This window comes from Prosopis cineraria, unplaced genomic scaffold, assembly GCF_029017545.1.
Source record: "Prosopis cineraria cultivar Desert tree isolate PC_DT_omini unplaced genomic scaffold, ASM2901754v1 PC4, whole genome shotgun sequence".
Classification (NCBI taxonomy): domain Eukaryota; kingdom Viridiplantae; phylum Streptophyta; class Magnoliopsida; order Fabales; family Fabaceae; genus Prosopis; species Prosopis cineraria.
In genome coordinates, this window is record NW_026555335.1 from 42,271,403 (window position 1) to 42,294,158 (window position 22,756).

At 32.2% G+C, this 22,756-nt stretch overlaps 4 protein-coding genes across 9 annotated transcripts; 1 reads left to right on the forward strand and 3 right to left on the reverse strand.

Annotated features, from left to right (window-relative positions):
* Positions 1 to 2,365: 2,365 nt before the first annotated feature.
* Positions 2,366 to 5,686, reverse strand: LOC129308052 (uncharacterized). 3 transcript variants are annotated; one of them, XM_054949026.1, is made up of 4 exons: positions 5,386 to 5,686; positions 4,171 to 4,293; positions 3,055 to 3,249; positions 2,366 to 2,929 (listed from the first exon to the last, which is right to left on the reverse strand). In XM_054949026.1, exons 1-3 carry the CDS (start codon positions 5,609 to 5,611, stop codon positions 3,080 to 3,082), a joined length of 519 nt encoding a protein of 172 aa, XP_054805001.1. In that variant the 5' UTR covers positions 5,612 to 5,686; the 3' UTR covers positions 2,366 to 2,929; positions 3,055 to 3,079. The 3 variants fall into 3 exon arrangements, with proteins under 3 accessions (XP_054805001.1, XP_054805003.1, XP_054805004.1); XM_054949028.1 differs by having other exon boundaries at positions 2,366 to 2,987; XM_054949029.1 differs by having other exon boundaries at positions 3,055 to 3,231; positions 5,386 to 5,685.
* Positions 5,687 to 9,100: 3,414 nt separating this feature from the next.
* LOC129307948 (eukaryotic translation initiation factor 5A-2) lies at positions 9,101 to 10,775 on the reverse strand. Its single transcript, XM_054948900.1, has 5 exons — positions 10,522 to 10,775; positions 9,955 to 10,077; positions 9,810 to 9,866; positions 9,638 to 9,712; positions 9,101 to 9,410 (listed from the first exon to the last, which is right to left on the reverse strand). The coding sequence occupies exons 1-5, from the start codon at positions 10,642 to 10,644 to the stop codon at positions 9,309 to 9,311; spliced, it is 480 nt and encodes a 159-aa protein (XP_054804875.1). The 5' UTR covers positions 10,645 to 10,775; the 3' UTR covers positions 9,101 to 9,308.
* Positions 10,776 to 12,613: 1,838 nt separating this feature from the next.
* Positions 12,614 to 14,457, reverse strand: LOC129309946 (uncharacterized protein At5g01610-like). Of its 2 annotated transcripts, none has more exons than XM_054951732.1 (3): positions 14,046 to 14,457; positions 13,659 to 13,713; positions 12,614 to 13,271 (listed from the first exon to the last, which is right to left on the reverse strand). In XM_054951732.1, exons 1-3 carry the CDS (start codon positions 14,130 to 14,132, stop codon positions 12,886 to 12,888), a joined length of 528 nt encoding a protein of 175 aa, XP_054807707.1. In that variant the 5' UTR covers positions 14,133 to 14,457; the 3' UTR covers positions 12,614 to 12,885. The 2 variants fall into 2 exon arrangements, with proteins under 2 accessions (XP_054807707.1, XP_054807706.1); XM_054951731.1 differs by having other exon boundaries at positions 12,614 to 13,277.
* A 2,596-nt stretch (positions 14,458 to 17,053) lies between these two features.
* Positions 17,054 to 19,744, forward strand: LOC129309540 (uncharacterized). 3 transcript variants are annotated; one of them, XM_054951150.1, is made up of 3 exons: positions 17,054 to 17,273; positions 17,418 to 17,567; positions 18,383 to 19,744. In XM_054951150.1, exons 2-3 carry the CDS (start codon positions 17,466 to 17,468, stop codon positions 19,370 to 19,372), a joined length of 1,092 nt encoding a protein of 363 aa, XP_054807125.1. In that variant the 5' UTR covers positions 17,054 to 17,273; positions 17,418 to 17,465; the 3' UTR covers positions 19,373 to 19,744. The 3 variants fall into 3 exon arrangements, with proteins under 3 accessions (XP_054807125.1, XP_054807124.1, XP_054807123.1); XM_054951149.1 differs by having other exon boundaries at positions 17,055 to 17,273; positions 18,293 to 19,744; XM_054951148.1 differs by lacking the exon at positions 17,054 to 17,273 and having other exon boundaries at positions 17,429 to 17,567; positions 17,846 to 19,744.
* Positions 19,745 to 22,756: the final 3,012 nt, after the last annotated feature.

Below are 22,756 nucleotides of genomic sequence, written 5' to 3' on the forward strand. Positions count from 1 at the left end.
AATACTCTATTAAAAACTCTGAATTATGTGTTATGAAAACATTAACATTATCTTATTTATATTGAATATTTAGTTGTGGACCTTTTGTTGAGAATCTACATATGCTAAAAAATTTTCAATTTACGTGTAAACATCTAATATAAATAAGTAGAATATTATAATTTTATTGCAAAAATTCATTTTAAAACATTTACTACCAACTTAAAGTTTAACAAAGTAATTAGATGACATTAACAACCAAGTAACAACAAATTTTTGAAACAACTAAATACTCAATTTTAACATATCAATGTCACTATTTTCACAACACATAATTCAATTCATGACAATGCTATTTTTTTATTTGGTCAAAACACTAAATAAGTATCTTCGACACTCAATCCAACAAAAGTTGCAGGAGCAGAGCATTCAACTCACTTGGGAACCCTTTCAACTCGCTTCCATCTCTTTGTTCCTTTGCTTTCTTATTATCTTGCAGACACAAACACACACACACACACACACACACACAAAATCACAACCCCATGGAATAGAATGGCTCAAAAGAAGAAAGGTAGTGAGAGAAAAGAGAGAAGGAAAAGAAAGATGAAGTGCAAGAGAGAGGAAGAGGAGAGGAGGAGGAAGAGATTAGAGTTGAACATGGGTTAGTTTTGAGATGGGCAAATGAGTCTTTTCTCACCAAAACATATTTGCATATAAAACTCCCGAACCTGCAGAATAAAATCAAAATGCATTGGGCCTTAATTGCAAATTTATCTAATCTGGGAGACCTCGGTGTGATTGATCTCCCGATTTGTTCAGCTGCATTTACATAAATAAATTTGTTGTCAAGTTAAAAAAAATGATGTGCAATGCTTGTTACAATTACATCTATCGTTATTAAAATTTGTTTTTATTTCCGTTACTGAGAAAATATGAATAGTATCTTTGGATATATTTTTCGCATGCCAAACTGGGCAGGCGTCAATAAAAGCAAAAAGAGTCCCCCAAAGTCAATCTTAATGAAAGATGCTTTTGTTGGTTCTGCAAACTTGGAGTTGTAATAATGAATTGTTTAAGTCTATTGGAGTTGTATTTCAGGAAGCTCAATAGTCAATAATGGCACCTTGTAATAAAGAATGAGACAAAAAAATTGGGGGAGGGTAAGCAATATGAGTATTTTTTTTTTCTGTTATCATTTTTCTCAAATCCTTCAAAATTAAAAGGACGTGAAAATATAGAAGTAAAAAGAATAAAGACTTTGAAATTTTTTTTAAAGAAATAATTCTAAGATTTTTCATTGTTTGTTCCTCCTTATTATAGTTAAAATTTGTGGGAAAAAAAATTTCCACAAACTTTTAAAAATACTTCATCCATAATAAATACTCCCTCCATTTAAAAATGTAAGGTATTTTTAACCAAATTTCATCCCTCAATGAAGTAGTTACCTACATTTAAACTAACCCTATCTTTTTATATTTATTATTATTAAACACCTTATAATAAATATAAAGTCACTATCAATAGAAAAACTTTTGAAAAAAAGATAATGATTAGATCTCAAAAGATTAAAAATATCTTATATTTTTGAATATCCAAATTTTTAAAAAATATCTTATATTTTTTAACGGAGGGAATATGTAATTTCTAGTAAAATAAATTATTTAACACCAATGAAATCCCAACTCATTTTTCATAATGGGTGCACCTAGCTATTCAATCAAGTATATTTCTTCTATTAAAAAATATATAATATTTTTAACCAAATCTCATTCTTAATAAATTAGTTAATTATATTTAAATTAATATTATCTTTTCCTATTTACACTTATTTAATAGGCATTTCACTTGAAAATGAATATAAAATAATTTATTTATTAAATATAATTTTTTTAAAAAAATATATTATTATATTTTGAAAAACTAAAAATATTTTATAATTTTTAACATTCAACCTTAAAAAAATATTTTACATTTTTAAATGAGAGAGCATATTTTATCACTTATAAAGGGAAATAGGACTAGCAAGCGCTGTCACCTCTATACATTTTTAAACTTTTTCCAATATACTTTTTTGCCCTCTAAAAGATTTATATAAATTTTATATTAAATATGTTGTTTAATCTCGGGTTGTATTACAACTAAATACTGCCATATTTATAGTTAAAATTGAAAGGGGGCTTGATACTACAATATGAAACAAGGAGGCAGCTTACACCATTAAATTGGTGGGTACAGTCTAGCAAATTAGGGTAACACGTCTTGAGAGGACGAGGACTCATCTCTACGTTCATTGAGTGAGTAAATTTCATCGCTTCTCTCTGCTTGTTGCTCTTAAATTTCAACTAAAATAATGCTCCAGAAGCTTCCTTCCAGCTTCTCAAGGTTCACTAAGGTGGTCTACTAACCATTCAATAACAACCAGAATTATCCCACTTTCATTCAGTTTACATCCGATCACAAATCCGGATAAAGAAAGAGTTGTTTTATGTCATACAATCAATTTAAAACTCCGTCAAATCTTACATAAATTCAGTTTACATGAATTTTGAATCATGTTATTTTCTATTTATCAATAATATAACTTATTTTTTAGACTCTGGGTCATGCATGAAGACCCAACTACAGCATTGTCGGAGATTCAGTGGAAGACCCTTGCCATCACACCTCACCTCTTTCTCGGCCAAGCCTCTTGTTGACGACTATGACTATGCATCTTCCCCATCAGTAGAACGGTACGTTGACCGAAGACATTTAAGAAGCTATAACCATTGCTATTGTCAAATATCGAAATCTTACGTGTTTCATGATTTTCAAGAACCAAGTTGCGATATACCAAACAGGAGATTAGGAACACCGAAATTAGGTTAATGTCCCGTTCACAGAAGCAGAAGATAACAGCTTATAGCAATGCCCTTAAAGAAGTGTCTGGATATCAGTCCTCAAGGACCTGTTCTTCCAAAAAAATGGTCAGAATTTAATCTCAACAATCTGCCGCGTGGGTCCCACTGCTAGATGAGAAGAAGCAGATTAAACCTACAATTGCATGGAGTACATTATATGATGCACTGATACCTAGGATTTTCTGTCTGTTGGAGATTCATTCCCCTGCCTGTGGCAGCTTACACGCAGCTGTAGTGTCTTTAGATTTGTATTTGCCAAGCACTTCAGCTACCGTTCTGCAACGACACTGATTTCCTGGCCTAATCACGTCCCCATAAACAGCCATCTCTATTACATCCAGCTCCTTATCTGCCAATTGTTCTGAAACTGTGAAAATCATGTGATGAAAAACATATACATAGCTTATCATGAGGGAGACATTCGAGTATAATCCCGTTTTTTCTCATCAGTTATGGGTCACAGGGAGCTTTCTCATCCTAATCATACCCTAATATTCATCATTGAACAGATTTTCATTAATATGAGAAATTCTCATTATGGTATTTATGAAACATTGGATTTGAATCTAGCTCTCCTGGATTTAAAAGTATATGCATACCTGGCCAAACACAGAGAGAGAGAGAGAGAGAGTTACACCCAAGTTATCAACAACATGATTAAAATAAGATTCATTGATAGCTGAATATAACAAAATGACAACGATTTAATGGACCTTGTAGTATTTAATTGTGTTGCAAGGGACCTAAATGTAATTCTCCAAAAGAAAATTCATGTCCACTGTCAGAACTCAGAAGTGGGAGTGGGACTGTTGTCAGCTAATCATCAGTGCCTTTGAGATTTGCATGAAGTACTTTTACAAAAGAAACCATATAAAGCAAGAAAAGAATTGCATTTAGTTAGATGACTAGATTACTTCGTGCAAAGGTATGAACAACACCTCCATATTTCTCAATCCTCCCCGCCCCACCACCGCTACACCCCCCCCAAAAAAAAAAAAAAAAGAGGAAAGGAAAGGAAAGAATTGTCCCAAGAGTATTTCTAGGATGCAATTGAAGCACTAAAGTTGATCCTCTCTTTATATGGCACATGAACTTGAAACCGTTTTAGCCAACGAGAAATACACATGACTGGTATACGATACTGGGTAACATTTTGTCTTGCCTTGGTAAGCAGGACCAGAGGAAGGATGAACTCCTTAAGGAATATGAAACAAAAATGCAAAATGAGTAAAGGGATAAACTCACGTGACTTAAAGGTAAAGACGCATCAGTGATGAAGAAATTGTACCAGAAAAATTAATGTCACATGAATAGCCCTTCAACCAATCTTGGTCAACCTGATCCCTGTTTGACTTGAATCTGTTCACTCTAGTCTGTAGTATCTGACAATTATCTGCTGTGGATTCACCACCTGCAACAGCACCTCACATCTCAGATAAACTAATTATCAAATTACCGATACCCAACTAATGAGTAAAGACACAACCTATATGCTCTGCTCATCTATAGTTCTCCACAAAAAGTAAAGAGGGCAAAACCAAAGGAAGGTGTTATCTTACAATGAATAACTAAAAGAAGCATTCTGTACACAGACGGCCCCAAAACCCCAAAGAAAAATTTTAATGAAATCAAATAGCTCCATGAAGATTGGAGCAGCAACTCGAGGTCCTTGCTGGTTCTCATTTCATGTTAAAGATTTAATATCATTTTTTTCTTTTATTCTATGTCATTGACCATCATTCTGTAACTACGTTTCCCATCAATCAACTCAACCTCAATGAAACGATATCATTGATAGTTTAATTCCTTTATGAAATAAGATTGCAGCAATCACATGGAGTAGCATCCAACAATAGTCTCCAAAATCGATGACTTTATCATATTCTACACATTGCCATTATTAACACTCTATTTCATGGTTTGATTATTTCCATCATTAGTGCCAACTAATATATTCATCAGTGACAACTGTGAACCAAACAATCTAAGTCAGATGAAAGGATACTCATCTGTCCATTTCTAATGGTCAAAAAGAAGACTATTGAATACTATCACTTATAGATCCAAATTTTTATCTGTTTGCACAAATAAGTGCACCTCCTTAGTTAACAGGGACACTCATTTTTCATCCAAGGTACACTTTTGAAAGGATGAAATCTACAGAAAAGCCATAAAATTTCCATTGGTTGCCACGTAAGAGTGCTGACTCCAAGCTACTGCTACTTGATCGGAAGCATTATTTTTATTTAAGCCTTCCCAACCCTCTCTAAATTACCTGTCAATTCAAAATTTTATTGTGCACTTCATTACTCACTTGCCAGCTGCTGCAACTTTTCCACAATCCTATTACCAGTCAGAGTCATAGACTTTAAATGCTGTCATTTCTACATGACGATTGGAAAACATTGAAAGACAACATCCCAGAAAAATTGAAACTAGCAAATCGAGAAATTAATGGCTTAAAGCGAGGGCATAGATGATAGAGTTGAAAAGGGGGGGGAACCTTTGGAAAAGGGAATGATGTGATCGTATTCGAAGCAGAGACAGCCTTGACAGTTGAAGAGGCGCTTGCACAAAATGTTGCCGGCGGCGTCTTTGCGCCACCTGTCTGGATGACGGCCGGGCACAACATCAGCCTTTGCCCAGCAGAGGCTCTTGGCCTTGGAGTCGAAGAATCTGGGTCTGTCGCCGCCGCCGCCGTCGGGAGAGCGATGCGGCGGAGAACTCATCCCTCCTCTCTTTCGTTCGAAGGACTCGCAAGAAGCCAAGTTAAAAGTTGCACAGGCATCGAACTAATCATGAGGATCAAGGTTATAACGTTCTAGGCTGGTCTCCCTGCGGTGCAGCCGTACAAGTTTAATTGGATTGTTTGATTTTAAAAAAAAAAAAAATATATATATATATATATATATATATATATATATAAGCGTGCTGTTTTGGGATGCTTATTGTAGGGGAATCTCTTCCCTTCTTTTCTCTCCTTTTCCCTCTTTTTCTCAATCTCCATTATTAATTTTATTTTATTAATAAATTTATTTTATTTATAAATTTAAAAAAAGGTGAGAATTGAGAAAAGAAAGGAAGAATCTCTTCACCCCATATTTATGGTACAGGGTAGTGCCGCTGTGTTAGCGATTAGCCAAGTTTATTGTTTTCCAAGATTTGATAACAACTAGATTTTACACCCATGCCATACATGTGATATTAATTATCATCTATTTAATTTGATAGGAATGAGGAATTGATTTGATGGGAATTGAAGGAAAATGAAGAGAGTGAAAAAATAAAAAAATTTATTAAAATCTTGAATACAATACAATGATTTTTTTTGGATAATTTTGCTAATATTATAGAGACCTCATTTATATTTTCAAAATATACACTTTAATTTAATTTTTAATGCTATTAATAATATTTTATTAAAAATCGTAAAGTACTTAATTTTTTATTTGTAATTATATTGAAAAATTCAAAATTACTAAACTATCTTTACAATCTATTTGTTACTCTCCCCCTAATTTAAAAAACTTTAAACAATTATTAAAAAATTATTCTTTTTTTATAAGAAAAACTGTCATACCATTTATAATTTTATGCGTCTTAAAAATAAAAATATTTTGTTTGCGATTCAAATCTCAACCTTGTGTTGGGCAAAACTACGGTACAAATAGTTAGTGGTTAAAATTATTTTAAAAAAAAATTGAGATATATGTGTGTGTATATTAGCACTTATTTTTTAATATTTAGAATTTAAAAATTATGTAAAAATTGAAAAGAGAAAAATTATATAAAAATTCAAAAAAAATTAAAATGTTGGCGAAGACAAATGCAATGTTACATGGATATAGGTATAGATACATAGAAGATACAGATATAGCATACAGATATAGATTACTTCAAATAATGAATTAAAAGATTAAGCTGATCAGCGTGCTTCTGGAAGGAAGGGGTCAGCACTAGATGGGCTCGGGCAAGACACTCCAGGCCTCGGTTGCGTTTAGTGTGGATGTCATCATCGCGATGTCGTATTCAGGCATGTTTGATTAGAGCTGAAAAAAAAGACAAACTCGGTTTTAAAAAGCTTGATTTTTATAAACTCAATCTTTAAGAGTTTAAATTTTAAAACTTAATTTTTTATTTTTAATTTAATATCTCAAGCCCAATCTTTTTATAAAAGGTTTAGAGCCGGGCCCGTAAGCCTTATTTTAAAAAATTTAAAAATTAAAATAAAATAAAATATTATAAATTAATTAAAATATTTTAAAATTAAAAAAATCAAAATCTTCATAGTTTTTTAAAAATTAGACAACTCACATTTAAAAGTCTAGTAATAAAATTCAAATCTTGGTTAAAAAACAGTTCATTTTTTATATATACACAAACATAATAATTATAAAAAAATAAAAAATATTAAAAATTTTATACTATACATTGATATTTATTTAACTATATTAAACTAATTTTAAAATAAATTAAAATTAATAATAATATAATATGTGTAGGATTATGTGAATAAGTCATTGGCTTAAACATGTGTTCCATTAAAGAAAATAATAATAATAATAATAATAATAATAATAATAATAATAATAATAATAATAATAATAATATAATAGGGTTTAAAAGGCAGCTCGACCCCGAGCTTTTTTTTATAGTGCTTATCAATGCCAAGCCCTCAAATTCAATTATTTTTTTAAAAAATTATTTTTAAAGCCTAAGTCTTTATTTAAACAAGGTCTCCAAGCTCGGTCCTTCACGCTCGGCCCTTATTCTCGGCTCTATGCTTGGTGACCCCAATTGTTGTACATTCATCTTTGAAACAAAGTATAAAAATTCTCCTTCTAAGTCCGCGCAGCATACCTTCCAACTTCTAGAACAGCTTTCTTTGCTTCATGAAAGTTTTCAAGTTTCACCACAAACTCATCACATATTGTATTTTCTACTTAATACGAGCATAAGAAAATAGTATTTGTTTCTTAGCCAACTTTCGTAAATAAAGTTGAAGGTAGTAAAAGTCTGAATAATTTGAAATGCAAAGAATAAAGCAAGGAGCTTGAATACAAAAAGAATACCTTTACACAATCTTTTCACCTAAGCTTGCTGGAATATTTAAAAAGCTAGATGCAAAAAAATCTACTCCAAAGATAAGATCCTGTATGGCGATATTGCCTTTTTTAGCAATCAACAAGACAATAAAAATATTTGTTTCTCAGCCAACTTTTGTAAATAAAGCTGAAGGCAGACTTTTACAAGATTGAATAATTTGAAATGTAAAGAATGAAGCAAGAAGCTTAAATACAAAAAGAATACCTTGACACAATTTTTTCGCCTAAGCTTGCTGGAATATTTAAAAAAACTAGATGCAAAAAACTCTACTCTAAAAATAAGATCCTGTATGGCAATATTGCCTTTTTTAGCAATCAACAAGACAATAAACTTAAAAACAATAGCACAGCTAATATTAATAGCGCTACTGCTTGTGGAGGCATGACAAGAGAAATTGAATTAAAAGCTTTTCCAAATATCTTGACCATTAACCTAATACAACAATTGGGCTAATGAAACCTAATACAACAATTGGGCTAATGAAAATCCATGAAAGCCTTATACTATGTGAGAATGAAAAATTATTTAAAGTTAATGTTCTTTCACACTCCAAAAAGCCTTACCTCTCATTAATTACTACTATTCTGAAAGTCATCTCTTATCTAACATCATCAAAAAAATAAAAAATCTCACAATGAAAGATTGAGTGACCACTTTAAATCACATTTATCCCCACTTATAATCACATTTATTGCCACTTTTAATCATGTTTATCACTTGCCAACCAGATAGTCCATGACAAATTTTATACTACAATCTTCAATGTTTCCCCACATAACTAAAGAAGCCTCTTAACTTTAAAAATGACTCGTTCTTAATCTCTTTGCACAGATTGCTGTGGTGGTCATGTATTTAGAAAAAAAAAAAAAAAACTGAAGGCGGACAACACTTGCACAAAATCAAACCATTCATAGATAGGAAGCCATGTCTCATGAAGATTGTGACATTTTTCGCAGCAAAAAGTGCTCTCCCAAGAGTGATGGAATTGAAGTCAACGACAAAGATTTGTCCCCATGTTTTAAATGCGACGGGTAACAATCCATAAAGACTTTTAACCTTAGCGCAACCTTATAAATTTCATCAAAATTAGCAAGCTTACTGCTCTCTCATGATTTGGGAAGTCAAAACATCAGCTAATGGAGCTCCTATTTCTTGTGAAAATTTCCGGACAAACCATAAGTGAAAAAGTTTATATCTGAACACATGCATAAAAACCATCGGCAAGATTATACCCATCTGCCGCGAAGACTTAAAAAGGCTTACAAAAATATCTTGAGATTAAACAAATGGAAACAAACGACCGGCATATAATGGAAGCAACTACTTTGGCCCGATATCCTTCAGGGCACAAATCTGCTCCTCTCCCATGGCGGACATGACAGAAACAACAAGGTCCTTTCCATCGGCAAATCCTTCCTTTATCTGCAGAGAAAAGTGAGTGGAAAATCAATTAGAGACTACCAACACAAAAACAATGACAACTTCAAGATTTTCCCCACAACCTGACTAACGAAATGAGGTAATATTAAGATTCAAAAAATTTACTTGGTGCTACAATTCCAAAATATAATTTCTTTTTATGTATTTAATCATTTAATAAATCTAAGAAATACACAAAACTTCTTATACATACTAAAATCCAGACAAACCTGATTAAGCAGATTTTCATCGGTAGGAAGTCTCAGGTCATCCTTGGTATTCCCATTTTCGGTAAGCAGACTCACCTATGGCATCGTTCAGTAGCAAAAGTACATTCAGAATATGGAAGCAGAATGAATTTTGAGTAAACAGAGGGTATCATTTCTAGATAAAGAAACTCACAAATCCATCCTCAGAAATATCAATTAGTTGATAATCAGTACGATTCACATGCGGGACCTGCAAAAAATTACGATTCAGAATCATGTTGAAGGAAGACTACATAAAAAAGAGATCAAAAAATTGAAAATTGAAACTAAGCGCATACATCACAGTTGTGGGAAGAGGGCACGATATCTTCAAGCTTCTTGGCAGTGAAAATATCAATTCCAACAAAGTGGCACTTAGCGTGACCGTGCTTGCCGGTCTTGGAAGTCGAAACTTCAACAACCTGCAACAAAGAAACAGGAACACATAAACAAAACAAAACTTCAAAACAACACTTAGAAAATAAAACACCAATCAGACGAGAAGTCAATCAACATATATATGAATTCATTAAAGAAATTAAGACCCACAAATCGTCCATAAACCGCACCAAAATCAGTAGATAGTGAAAATCGCCCCTCTAACGTCCGAAAACAACACAATAATTCGATCATAACACCATACAAGAAACCATCCCATTAATCAGTACTGGATCTATTAACAGTTGGTTAACCATAAATCATATCAACCATGCTTCAAAATCATCAGAGTAAAGTTGATTTGCACTTTCCATCTGGTTAACTAACAAACTATGTATTGATCATTCAGAGAAGAATTTTGAGGCAAACGAATGGAGGGGGACAGGAAAAAAAAGGGGGGGAAGCAAATGGATGAACCAGAGAGAGACCTTGCAAGGGCGGCCCTTGATGACGATGTAGCCGTTCTTGCGGATGGTGCCGGCTTGTTGAGGGTAGGTCTTGGAGGCTCCGGCATCGGCCTTGGACTCAAAGTGGTGCTCCTCGTCCGACATGGTGGGATTGGATGCCCTAAGCAAAACGCACCGTATCAACTTGGACCGACTCAGAAAGGAGAAACAAAATTACAGAGCCCGAGGGGCGGAGAGGACGATGCGAAGGCAGATAGAGATATATAAGATTCGGATATCTTTGGGATGCATCGGAAACCAAACTAGGGTTTCCACTTGAGCAGAGCACATTTTCGCAGTGGGACCGGAATCGTTCCTGGCCGTTGGATTCACTGCAGCGATGACCAATGGATTCCCTTTAAACTCTTCAGCCTTTTATCTATATCCATATATTTATCTATTTATGTATCTATGCTCTATCTTATTTTTATTATATTACATTTTTAATTATTTCACGTATTTTTTTAAAAAAAATTTATTTTTTATATTATAAAAACATGAAATATATTTTTATTTTTATTTTTAATTTTAAATTATAATATAATTATATTAAATATTTTTATGATAATTAAATAAAAAAAATTTTAAAAAGTGATTTAACTATTGTGAATTGTCTTGCATTTTGAAAAAAAAAAAATTTAAGAGATATCTTATAAATAATATTGGAGAGAGTATATATATCAATATATAAACAAAATTTTTGCAAAAGGAATCTTACATATTAATAAATTTTATTAAATATATTTAATAATATATTTTATTAAAATATAAATATTAAATTTTAAAAATATATTTTATTTAATATGTTAAAAATAAAAAATATAAAAAAATAAATTATAAAAAGGAATAATAATATTAAAATAAATTTATTTAATGAAGTATTAATTTTTTTAAATATTTTATATTTTGTGACGTTAAAATTCTTTTATAATTTAAGACGATACCATAATGTGTCAAAGGAAAGCTAACATGGATCTGCTGGGGCGTACAAGGAAAAGATATAAGGTACTATACCTCCATCATAAATACTCATAATCAAAAAAATATTCTATGGCCTCTACCAAAAAAATAAAATAAAATAAATATTCAATGGCCCTTTTGTTGTCAAGGATGGGTATGCATGAATCACATTGTCATGGATTGGCCACTCCCAGTTTCAACTTCCAATTATGTCAAGATCTACCGAACGGGTTCCTCAAATATGCGAAATGAGGCACAATGAAATCAAAACAAATTTAAGCATAGGACGAGGCGAAACTCGTGTGATCATAAGGATGTCTCATTCCATGTGTGTGTGTTTATATTCAGTCTTTTATATTGTTGTTTAAAATTTTAAATATCTAAAGTTAGATCTTAGTATTTTTATTTTGCAAAGAAAAGGCTTTGTTTTTCATGTTTACTTTCAATTAGGAAGTTATATAGTTTAATAAATATTTTGTTGCACTTAAGTTATGTTATCGGTCTCTTATGGTTGTGTTGGATTTATTGCCCTTTATAAATTGCAAGCTGGAATGCGCTTGCTATAGAATTAATATTAATATTAATATTAATAGTTTCTTGTAAAACTGGTAAAAGGAAGAAAGAATTTTACATTTACAAAAAGTTGCTGGTTCTATAGCAACTAGTTAGTGCATTCCAATTTGTAATTTAAGGCAATATATTAATTATTCAGATTTATAAGATAATATATTTTATTTTAGATTTACCAGAATTCTCATTATTTTATGTCTTGTTGATATTATTGAAAGGTGATGCTTAAAATAAATTGATTATCTATTGTGAAAATGTAAAAATATGTACTTGAATATTTATTATTCGAAGATGTCAATATAGTCAAAGATTGGTTACTTAATTTTTAGAGAAAATATAATTATTGATTCATGTAGTTTTATCAGATTTTATTTTTAGTCCTTATAATTTTTTTAGCATTTTAAATCCTTATAAAGATTAAAAACACTAAAATTAGAGGGACCTAATCAATCTTAGAGAAGCTATAAAAATTAAAAATATTGAAAAAAAAAATAGAGAGATTGAAAACAAAATCTAATTAAATTATAAGTTTTCAATTCTCTTTTACTAGTCTTTGTGTTTTTACACGATTTTTGCAGTCTTGTCCCATCCTAAAGGATAGAAATTTCATGTTGTTTCCTTGCTCGAGATAGGACACACGACAGAGCCATCCTAATTCTAAATCTCACGTCATCCCATACAAAGCAGTCCCCACCGTTCTAAATTTCTATTCAAACATGACAGTCCATAAAAATCTTAAAACCTCATTCAAATGAGTGAAACCTCTCACTATTACATGAGCAGATGATGATGAGACCAAATGATATAAAGACGAAGTCAGAAGTCATGGACTTGAATGGCTGGGCGAGGCAAGTCATAAGCATCTCTGGGCCTGCTTATCTTGACGCCACCAGAAACAGTGAAGCAAACTTTGTCAGACTTGTAGCTCTCAACACACACACTAGACACCTTCACCCACACAAGAAGCTTCGTCTTCATGCCGTCCAAAACGGTGAGTTTTCCCCTTGACAAGCTGGCCTTCACACGCGTGGAGTACCTCAGGAGGGACGAGTCCTTGAAGCAGACCTCACATGGATAGGCAAGGTGCACTGTCAGCTTCCCTTTTGATTCATCAAACTCGTAACACTTTATGTTGCTTGGGAACATTCCCCCCGGTATGTTGTGCTCTCTCAGAACTTCTCCTATCTCCTTCCTCTGTTTGCCTTTAACTTCCCCCACAAAAACATGTTATCAACAGATACTGAGTTTAGTGTGTAATCCCATATTGACTGTTTCATGCTAATTCTGTCCTACTGGGATAAGTGATTTGGATGATCTCCATGATAAATGGCTATGGCTAATCTGCTCCTAAACTTCAATTACTGTCCATGCTGTTATATGGAATACTGTATATCTACCACAATTATTGTTCATTTTAGGTTTAACTTCAATTATTGTCAAAGCATATATCAAAAGTACTTGAGAACAGATACACTCAACACAAATGCTGCACAGGTTAAAAATTTATGCTGTGCTAAATATGCCATCCTTACTCAATTATATTCTAGTGCTGTAAGCCCAGTACAGAATATTGTGGATGTGAGAAGTACCTGTGAGCTTGTTCAGTAAGCATTTTGCCATGCCTTCAACAGAATTTGAGAGAGACTGAGAAAATTGCAATCACACAAGTTCAGAAAAATAGCAAGAGAAACAAAAACAAATCCATAAGGTTTAAACTACACCAATCTATGCAAGTAAGAAGGCCAAGCAGATCCCAGTGGTATGGTTTGTGAATTCAGAGAAGATATTTATCATGCTAGGGAAAGAAGCACTTTTCAGTTGAATGAAGATTGCAGAAAGTAGATTTATGATGGACAATGCTGATGCAGTAACGACGTTGGAATTTTAGAACCAAACAGAAAATCCAACATTGAAGTGAACCTCTAAAATGTTTATGCATATTTTGATGAACGCAGAGAGAGATGGAAGGAACTTACGGACAAGTCGTTGGAGATATTGGAGAATTCTTGTTTGGCTTTCTTGGAGATCCAAAAGCTCCCCACAGTTGTGAGAGCTTTCTCCATTTTTTTTTTTTTTTGGTTTTGAGCGCACGCTGTCTTCACTCTAAACTCACTCACATTATACAAGGTATCTTTTCCTCCTCCATCCTACTTTCTCTGTTTCTTTTCCCTGGTAGTAAAGGTGCCTTTTCAAAATCCTATTCTAATGTTGACTTTTAGGGGCTGAAACTTCAATAAGAATTACCATACATGATAAACCAACGCTTGTTTCATTCAACTAGCAAGAGAGTTGTACCAGTTTAACTAAAGATTTTAAACTTAAACCATAAAAATGTAGCAGTATTTGATGGTAGAGCTTTCACACTAAAGAATTCTAACCTAGCTTGATACAAATTAGTCGAAGCCTTGGCTTCTGATGCTAGATAACTTACTATATATAAATAAAAGAAGGATGATAGGCAAAAAATAAAAAAATAAAAGATGTATGGAACTGTTCTCATGCCTGGAGCCTGGTTAACCAATAGCTACATAGCTTGAATTGTAAACTAAATTTGAATTTGTATGATTATAATTTTGTTGGAGAGGCGGGCGATACATCACATTCAATTATCACGCTTTAATGTGGGAGATGTAAACTCTCATCATGCCGTCAATGACATTTCACCTTCTTCAACAATGCTCATATACCTTCCTTCAACTTTAATAAATTGTAGTATATTTATGAAGCAACTCATTTTTTAAACTATAACTGATCCACGAGATCCCACTATTTGGGATATACCAAGAGTGCTATTTGTTAGCGGACATAAATGTGTTTTTTTTAAAAAAAATTTGTTATCATATAAACAACCATGATACCCACTTCTATCGTCTACAAGGGGGGAAAAATTATACGAAAAGGTTGCTTTAAGTTAACTTTATACTAATCTTAATCATCATCGTTCAACAAGTTGGTCTGCCTGCCTTAAATTATATTTATCGATTTTTTTTTTCACAAAAAACATATTCAAGAATCTTACCCTAAGATCTGCTAAGGATTCAGATCATCTCTTAACGTTGTCTTAAGTTGTCTCTTTATGCACAATATCATCAGTCATTAGATTAAAATGAATCCAACAGTTTAAACTATATTTTCGATGATATTGGCTCCAAATTAATCCCAACAATCATATCCAAATTTATCCAACTACAGAAATTGCATAGAGACCCTAACAGCCATGAATCTGTGCATCACAAAAGCAGCTAATAGTTAATATTGCGGATGAAGAGATGGCTTGAGAGAATGTTCGGAGAGGATGAAAATCTAGTTGGCTAATAACTCTAATGGCAAGAGGCCGGAGAGAGATGAAGCTCTCTAATCCGTAGGAAAAGTATCTTGTTTTTGCCTGTTTTCAGGCTCGATTCACAGAGTTTCATGCTGTGTTTAGCCTGCAGATAAAAAATATGAATGAAAGAAAATGAAAAAAAAGAAGAAGAAGAGAAGAGAAAAGTTAAAAGATATATAATTTTCTCACATTATATTTGACTAAGCGAGAAAAGACAAGAAAGAGAGAAAAATTATTGATTTTATATGAACAATAATAATTTTATTATTTATAAAAATATTTATATAATAAAATTTAATATTTTAATATATATATATATATATATAAAATAATAATTTTTATCACATATTATTACAAAAACATAATTAAAAATTATTTTATCCAGTTTAAAATTTTATTAATTAAATTATTAAATATATAATAATATTAAAATTTGAAAATACAATTAAATATAAGATACTTAACTAAAAATTAACCTAAAAAATTAGAAATAATATTTGTCTAATTAATTTAAAAATTAAATATACTTCTTGTTTAATAAAAGTTTATTATCCTAATATAACTACACTATAAATATCATGATAAAATGAAGGGAAGCAAGAGGCAACTATGAAAGAATTGGTAGGTAAATTTGAAAATAAAATTTTCTCTTTAAAATCTCCTCATATTTGAAAGTTTGAGATAAAAATATACAGATCATATATGTTATTTTTATCTCATTTTTCTCTCTTCCTTCTACTTTTCTCTCCTTAGCCAAGTAGGGAAAAATGTTGCTTTCTCTCCCACTTTAAGCATAGTATTAGGCTTGCCTACTTTCAATTAACAAAGGAGAAGGAGATTCATATATATATATATATATTTATTTATTTATTTATTTATTTCTAATGAAAAATGATAAGTAAGGACCTTGTAACTACATTAATATCAAATTAAGAACTTTAATACTGAAGGATTAATGAAATTTGAGAATATCAATGTTAAAAAATCTTAATTTAATATTAATATTTTTATAAGATCTTTATTTATCATTCTCCTTAATTCCTAATGGCCTCCACTTACAGTATTGATTACTTTTTTTTAAGGAAAAAAATAAAATAAAATAAAATAAATTTATTAGTCGGTCAAATGAATATGATGCTGCATGCCTGAATCCACCCCTGCCTGCTCTCCTATGCTTCCAAAATAAAAAGTTGCACTAGCCATATGTCTGACCTTATAATTAGGATCAATTCTTCAGAGTCACTCCCTCCGGCTTTTATTTGCAGAATGGAGAGATTTATTTTAATCTATAATCATATCATTAAATTATTATTATTATTTTTGCTCTCCATTAAATATCAGTGAGAGAAAGTATATTATTAAAATATTATATTTAATAGGGACAAAATTAATAATTTATTAAATAAAATTTTAAAATAAGGTTAATAAATTTTAAAATTTTTATTAATTATAATAAAGTATGTTAAAAATAATTTATAAACAGCATAACAAAAAAATATATAATTATCTAGTGTACCATATTTCCAAAGATAAGCAAGGAAATTAAGGATTGTCAACTCATCTGTTTGTTGTATTCTCTCGAAATTTTGCATCCATGCATCCTTAATTTTCGCTGTTAACAAATTCAGCTACATGGATAAAATGGGCTCAACCAAATTTGTCGATCCCACCGAGGAAGAAGCAAACGTAATATGAGTTATGTACTGTGAATCCACTTGGCCCCCTGACAAATTTCCCATTCTCGTTAATATCCAAGAGGGCAATCACCTCAACTCAACCCCCTTAATACCCACTACTTCCTCAACTATCATTTTTCACGCCTTCTTTCTCCCTTCGTCTTCCACAATCCCACTTTCTCTGCTTCTTCCTGCCAATTCGGGTATCTTTTCAATCTTTATCATACTGAAATTCTGTTTATAAAATCTGATTTCACGTGCAAACGCATTACTGCTTCAGTGTGGTTTTGCCCCAACTGGATTTGGACTCTGATTTCGCCTTGCGTGTTTTTCTCCCAATGTGACAGATTATTTCCCACCGATTTTAGGGGTTTTTGACTTTGTTGACCAAAATTATGGATGGGACTTATACAACACAATCTGAATCAGTTAGGAATGACATCGCCTTGTCTGGTGAAAAAGATCATCACAAGAAACATGTGCATCGGAAGAGTAAGGTGAGATCAGCAAGCAATAGAGACCTCGAGGTTTTCTGGTTAAGTAATTGGTAAAATTACTCTCAGGTCCCGGAATCTAGATACAGAAAAGTTCCATGAAATTATAAAATTACTTTGGAGTCTTGTGTTTTTTTATTGCTACCAGATAGTTGTTGGTTATTGTTGTCCGGTTGACAACTGAACAACTCCGCTAACAACTAATTAACAAATTAATAATTTCAGTAAAAGATGCAAGACTTGAGAGTAATTTTGTGATTTTGCTTTTTCTCTGTATTTAGGTATAATGCGGCAGAGCTGAGAGTGAATTTTTCTTAAATAATGTTGTAGTATCATGAATCAGTAATCTATGCTCTTGAAGTTGAATTATACTGCGATGCACTTCAAAGAGTGGAGTACATATTAGTAATTCTCCATCCAGTGTCTCTGTAGTTTCGAAAGTTTCATTCATTTGGCATAAAGTAAAGGGATGTGAATTATGTGCCCGCCTCTCTTTCTCCAAGCACTCGATTGTATACATATTGAAGATCTGATTTAATGTTGGTGACAAACTGATGGTTTAGATTTCAATAAATTCTGAGCATCCTAATAACCAATTATGAATTCTTAAAATTGGGTTAATGCTATCTAAACCACAAAGCTTGGAAATTGAACTTCCTTTTCATTTGTTACTCCATACATTCTCATATCGTCAATGGAATGCTGTTTTTTCCGTACACGTTCACCAGCGTGACTATGAAAAAGAGGTCGAGGACTTGAAAAAGGATTTCGCGAACTGCAAGTTACAATTGGAAGCAAAACATGCTGCTTATGTGCAGGCACTTCGTAAGGTGGAACACTACCAGAGGCTAAATTCTGATTTGTTCATCCTGCTGAAGAAGTCTGATTCCCAAAGAAAAAAACACATGAATGAAGGCAATGACAGAAGAGCTGGCATTGATGAGCTTGAATCCATGATGAAAGAGATGGATGATCAGTCAGCGAATCCTAAGTTCAGAGAGCAGATTTCACAGTTGTTGAGTGAATTGAAGGCCAGAGAGGGGATGCTACTGAAGAAAGAAGGGGAACTTCTTGCTGCTAAAGATTCAGAACTCAAGGCACAGACCAAAATAGAGGAGATGGAGACAGCCTTCAACATTGAAAAGGAGGAGAAACGACAAATTCTACAGAAACTGGAGGAGCTCAAGGTTGAGATTAAGCAAAGAGAGGATCGCAATGACATGGGACAAAAGGAAAGAAAGAGTATGGATCAAACTGTATATATTGAAGCACTGGAAACTGGATTGAATCAGTTGAAACAAGAAGTCGTCAATGCAAAGAAAGAAGCAAATGGCCTGAATAGTACAACCGAATCACTCATAGGTGAGATGAACAAGATCAAGGAGAAAGATATTGAGGCAGCTGGAGAAAGCAACACTGAGAGTAACAATGACCATATCACGATCCCATTGAAGGAATATGAGTCCTTAACCAGGAAGGTTGAACAGGCAAATGAAGCTAAAGCAGCAATGAAGAAAAGTGGAAGCCAGTCTGAAACAGCAATGTTGAAAATGGAGTTGGAAGCAGCTACAGCAAAGATTGGGGAGCTCAGGGCTCGTGCAGACCAAGCTCTTAGCAGAGCTGAGTTGGCAGAGAAAGCTAAAGCAGATCTAGAGGATAAACTGAAAAGGCATCGTGAAAAGAAGCAAAGAAGGAAGGCTGCTATGGCGGCACTTGAAGAGGAATCTACACCTGCTCAGTTTACTCCTCCTGGAGCGACACCTCAAGTGTATGAGCCGTTGAGTGAGATTCTCAATTTGAAGTTATAGAAGTCTTTTTGAATTTTGATATGCATTAAATCCGGGGTTAGTATGCTGGACTATGTTCGACAATATTATAGTATACCTCGAATATATTAGCCGTTGAATAAGGTTCTCAATTTGGAGTTTTACATGTGTTTCTGACATGCACTGAATACAGGATTAGTGTGTAAGTTGATCTGTAATATTATAGCATATGTTTACGTTCTTGTATTTGTTCATCAGGTAGGAGGATTAGTGGAATAGAATATACTGTTGTAAATTATTAAGAAAACTGCTTTTTTCCCCCATTTTTTTGTTTTGTTGATATCAGGTTGATCCATCGGCTATAATGGATGAATTATGTTGGAAGTTGTATGGAGCATCTTTTTCTGGGTCTGATGTCGAGGGCTTGAGTTTTTCTTTTAGATAATTGATATGGAGGTTTATTTGTAGCCCAAAGGCTGAATGGGCTGTGGACATTTTTAAAACCTGTGAAAGATTCTTAACCACTTGAAAATGCTTTTGGTACCAACAAGCAAGATCTATTGAAAAAAAAAAAACTAATCCCTCACAACATAACAAACTAATATTTAAAATTTTATTGGGAGAAGTGCATATTTTTAATATCAGCATCTCAAGTGGAATTGCCTTCAATGGGAGGATATTTATAAAAAAAAATTAAAAAATACCTTGGCTTTGATAGGAGGGTTAGTTTTTCACAACATGGTAAACTAAAATTTGAATTTTCTTTAAAAAATGTATTCACATTTAATATTCGATAATATCTCATATGATTGTTTCTAATAAAACTATAGAAGCATTCTTTTTTTTTTTTTGGAATAGACAAGGCAAGCATAACAACTTGAAAAAATAAAAGACAAAACAAGCTAGACTAACCCAACAGGGTTGCTCTATTCAGAAATAAAAAGATTCAGACATTCTAATGGCATTGAGGGAATAATAATCACTCCAAACCCTTCTTCATAGGCATTCTTTGCAAGTTGATTGACACATCTGACTCTTTCATGATAAGTGTAAGTGATCTTGACATGAGGCATCTCTGACCAAATTTATTTGATTTCTTTTATAGTGTCATCAAGTGGATGATAAAGTTTGTCATTTTTAATTAGCAAATTCAGCACACCTAAAGAATCAGTGAACACAGTAACATCTTGCATATTACGTTCTTTGATGATGAGAAAAGCATTATAAATTATCATTAACTTTGTGACTAAAGGATTTAGGATATCCAAGTTTTATTTAAAACCTAATATCCAATCACCTCGCCAATCCCTTAATACTCCTCCATAGGTTGCATGTCCTTTCATAATGACAGACCCATCAACATCAAATCACAATTTGCCTTCTGGTGGTGGCATCCAGTGTGTGTCCTCACAGCATCTCCTGTTTAATAAAATTCTTCTTGATCCCTTACTATAGAAGTATTCTTGGGCACAATTACAGAATGCTTTTTGTACTTAAAAGTTGCCATCTCCCTACCCCCCCCTCCCAAAAGAAATCAGAATTAGCTTCTCTCCATTTTTTTTTTTTCATTTCTTCTTCACTTCTCATTCCAACCAATGAATTAAATTTTTAACGGTTAGGATTTAATATTTTATAAAATGAGTATTAAATGTGAAATTATGAAAAATAAGTAAATAAATTTAAAATATAACAAAATATAATAAATTTGATTTAAATTACAATTAATTATTTATGATTGTAATTAAAAAATAAAAAAAAATTAATTTTTATAAAAATATTAACTTCGAACCATTTAAAATTTTGATTCAATAGTTGAGATGAAAAATGGAGAGAAAAGAAATGAAGAGAAATCAAGTTTCAAAAAAAAAAAAAACAAGCAAACAAACAAACATGAATTTGCTTGTACTTGATAGTTGGTAGTTGGCACATCAAAGTACAAATTAGTCATGCAATTAGAAAATGCATATGGTTATAGAAATGAAGAATATTTATGCACTTGAACTATTCTCATTAATCAAATCAGAGGAAACGGGTTTCAATTTTTTTTTTTAAATAAGTGTTAACATTTAACAATAGGAAATCGAGACAGATGCGTGAAAAATTCTCGTTGTCCTAGCTTGATTGGAAAAAAAATGTATGTTAAGCATACAAGGCTGAACACAAGTTTTTAAAATTTTTTTTATAAAACATTTGAGTTTGATAAATGTTATGAAAACTTATTATTTTTATGTTGACGTTATCTTCAACATAAATTTGAAATAATATAATAATGACAATGAAATTGTCTGCAGAAATTAAAATAAAATAAAATATACAAATATGCGTACAATATGTAACAATAAATTTTCACAAGGTGTGTTTAGTGGATTTAAAAGTGGGTCACGAAGCAAATGAAGACGATGGTTGAAAGTGGGTCAAAATTGGAATTTACTCCAAAGCAAATCTTTTTGTGTGCCACCGTGCAAATGCGTGGGATTGCAGTTGCATGCTTCTTTTTGTTTCCACTAACGCTAGTTACAAACCCATGCATTGCACGAGTATACCTAATAGAAAAAACTAAATTTAAGTAATGATATCATAATTCATATAATTATAACCATAATATGTAGCATGTGATCAAGAAGAAAATGAGATAATACTTAATATAAACTGTTGCATTTTGCCAAAAAAGAGTTAAGGAAGCCATTATTCACTACATAGGTAGCTCAAAAAATAATATTCATAAGCAAATCAAGCATTCATAGCTTGGAGGTTTTAGAAGATTTCATGAAAGACCACATTGGTAGTGGTTGTCTTGACTTGTTTGTTCCCAAGCCATTTATACTTCTGACTCTAGAAAGTGCAACATACAATTGGTCATGTGTGAAAACTAATTTCGGTAGATAAAAGACCAACATTGTATAGTGATTGACCTTGACTTTTGTTTATTATCATTGCAAACGAAAGAATGATTAGGAGTTATCTTTTTTACATGTGGAGAGGCTATCTACTTTCATGCTGTATATAAAAACCTTTTGATTTGGGCTTGAATATCTCAAAATTAGAATTTACTTCAAAGCAAATCTTTTTTTTAATACAATGCCACGGAAAAATTGTGCAATGAGACAAAATCAAGTCATGTCTAAAATTATAAGATTGATGCAATCAAGAGGCGAGTTATCCAAAATCATATTATCGAAGCTATCTTAGGATAGCAAGTCGGCGCATTTATTTGCTTATCTATAAACGTGGTTGAAAGTGATTTCCTAATTATTCATGATAAGCTCCCTAATTTTCTTGATATATTCAGAGAAAGAGTTAATCTTAAAGAGGTTATAATCGATAAGGGATAAGACTTTTATGGAATCAAAGTAGACATTGCCTTTAGAGAACTTAGTATTCCAACAAAGCTTAAAACCCTCCAAAATCCTCATAAGTTCAACAACA

Coding starts and splice junctions, on each gene's coding strand:
- LOC129308052 (XM_054949026.1), bottom strand. CDS start 5,611: ATGAGTTCTCCGCCGCATCGCTCTCCCGACGGCGGCGGCGGCGACAGA. Junction 4,294..5,385: donor CATCATTCCCTTTTCCAAAG/GTTCCCCCCCCT, acceptor GTGCTGTTGCAG/GTGGTGAATCCACAGCAGAT. Junction 3,250..4,170: donor ATGTGACATTAATTTTTCTG/GTACAATTTCTT, acceptor TGATTTTCACAG/TTTCAGAACAATTGGCAGAT.
- LOC129307948 (XM_054948900.1), bottom strand. CDS start 10,644: ATGTCGGACGAGGAGCACCACTTTGAGTCCAAGGCCGATGCCGGAGCC. Junction 10,078..10,521: donor TCAAGGGCCGCCCTTGCAAG/GTCTCTCTCTGG, acceptor TCTTTGTTGCAG/GTTGTTGAAGTTTCGACTTC. Junction 9,411..9,637: donor ATGAAAATCTGCTTAATCAG/GTTTGTCTGGAT, acceptor TTTTCTCTGCAG/ATAAAGGAAGGATTTGCCGA.
- LOC129309946 (XM_054951731.1), bottom strand. CDS start 14,132: ATGGAGAAAGCTCTCACAACTGTGGGGAGCTTTTGGATCTCCAAGAAA. Junction 13,714..14,045: donor ATATCTCCAACGACTTGTCC/GTAAGTTCCTTC, acceptor CAATTTTCTCAG/TCTCTCTCAAATTCTGTTGA. Junction 13,278..13,658: donor CTTACTGAACAAGCTCACAG/GTACTTCTCACA, acceptor TTGTGGGGGAAG/TTAAAGGCAAACAGAGGAAG.
- LOC129309540 (XM_054951148.1), top strand. CDS start 18,185: ATGCTATCTAAACCACAAAGCTTGGAAATTGAACTTCCTTTTCATTTG.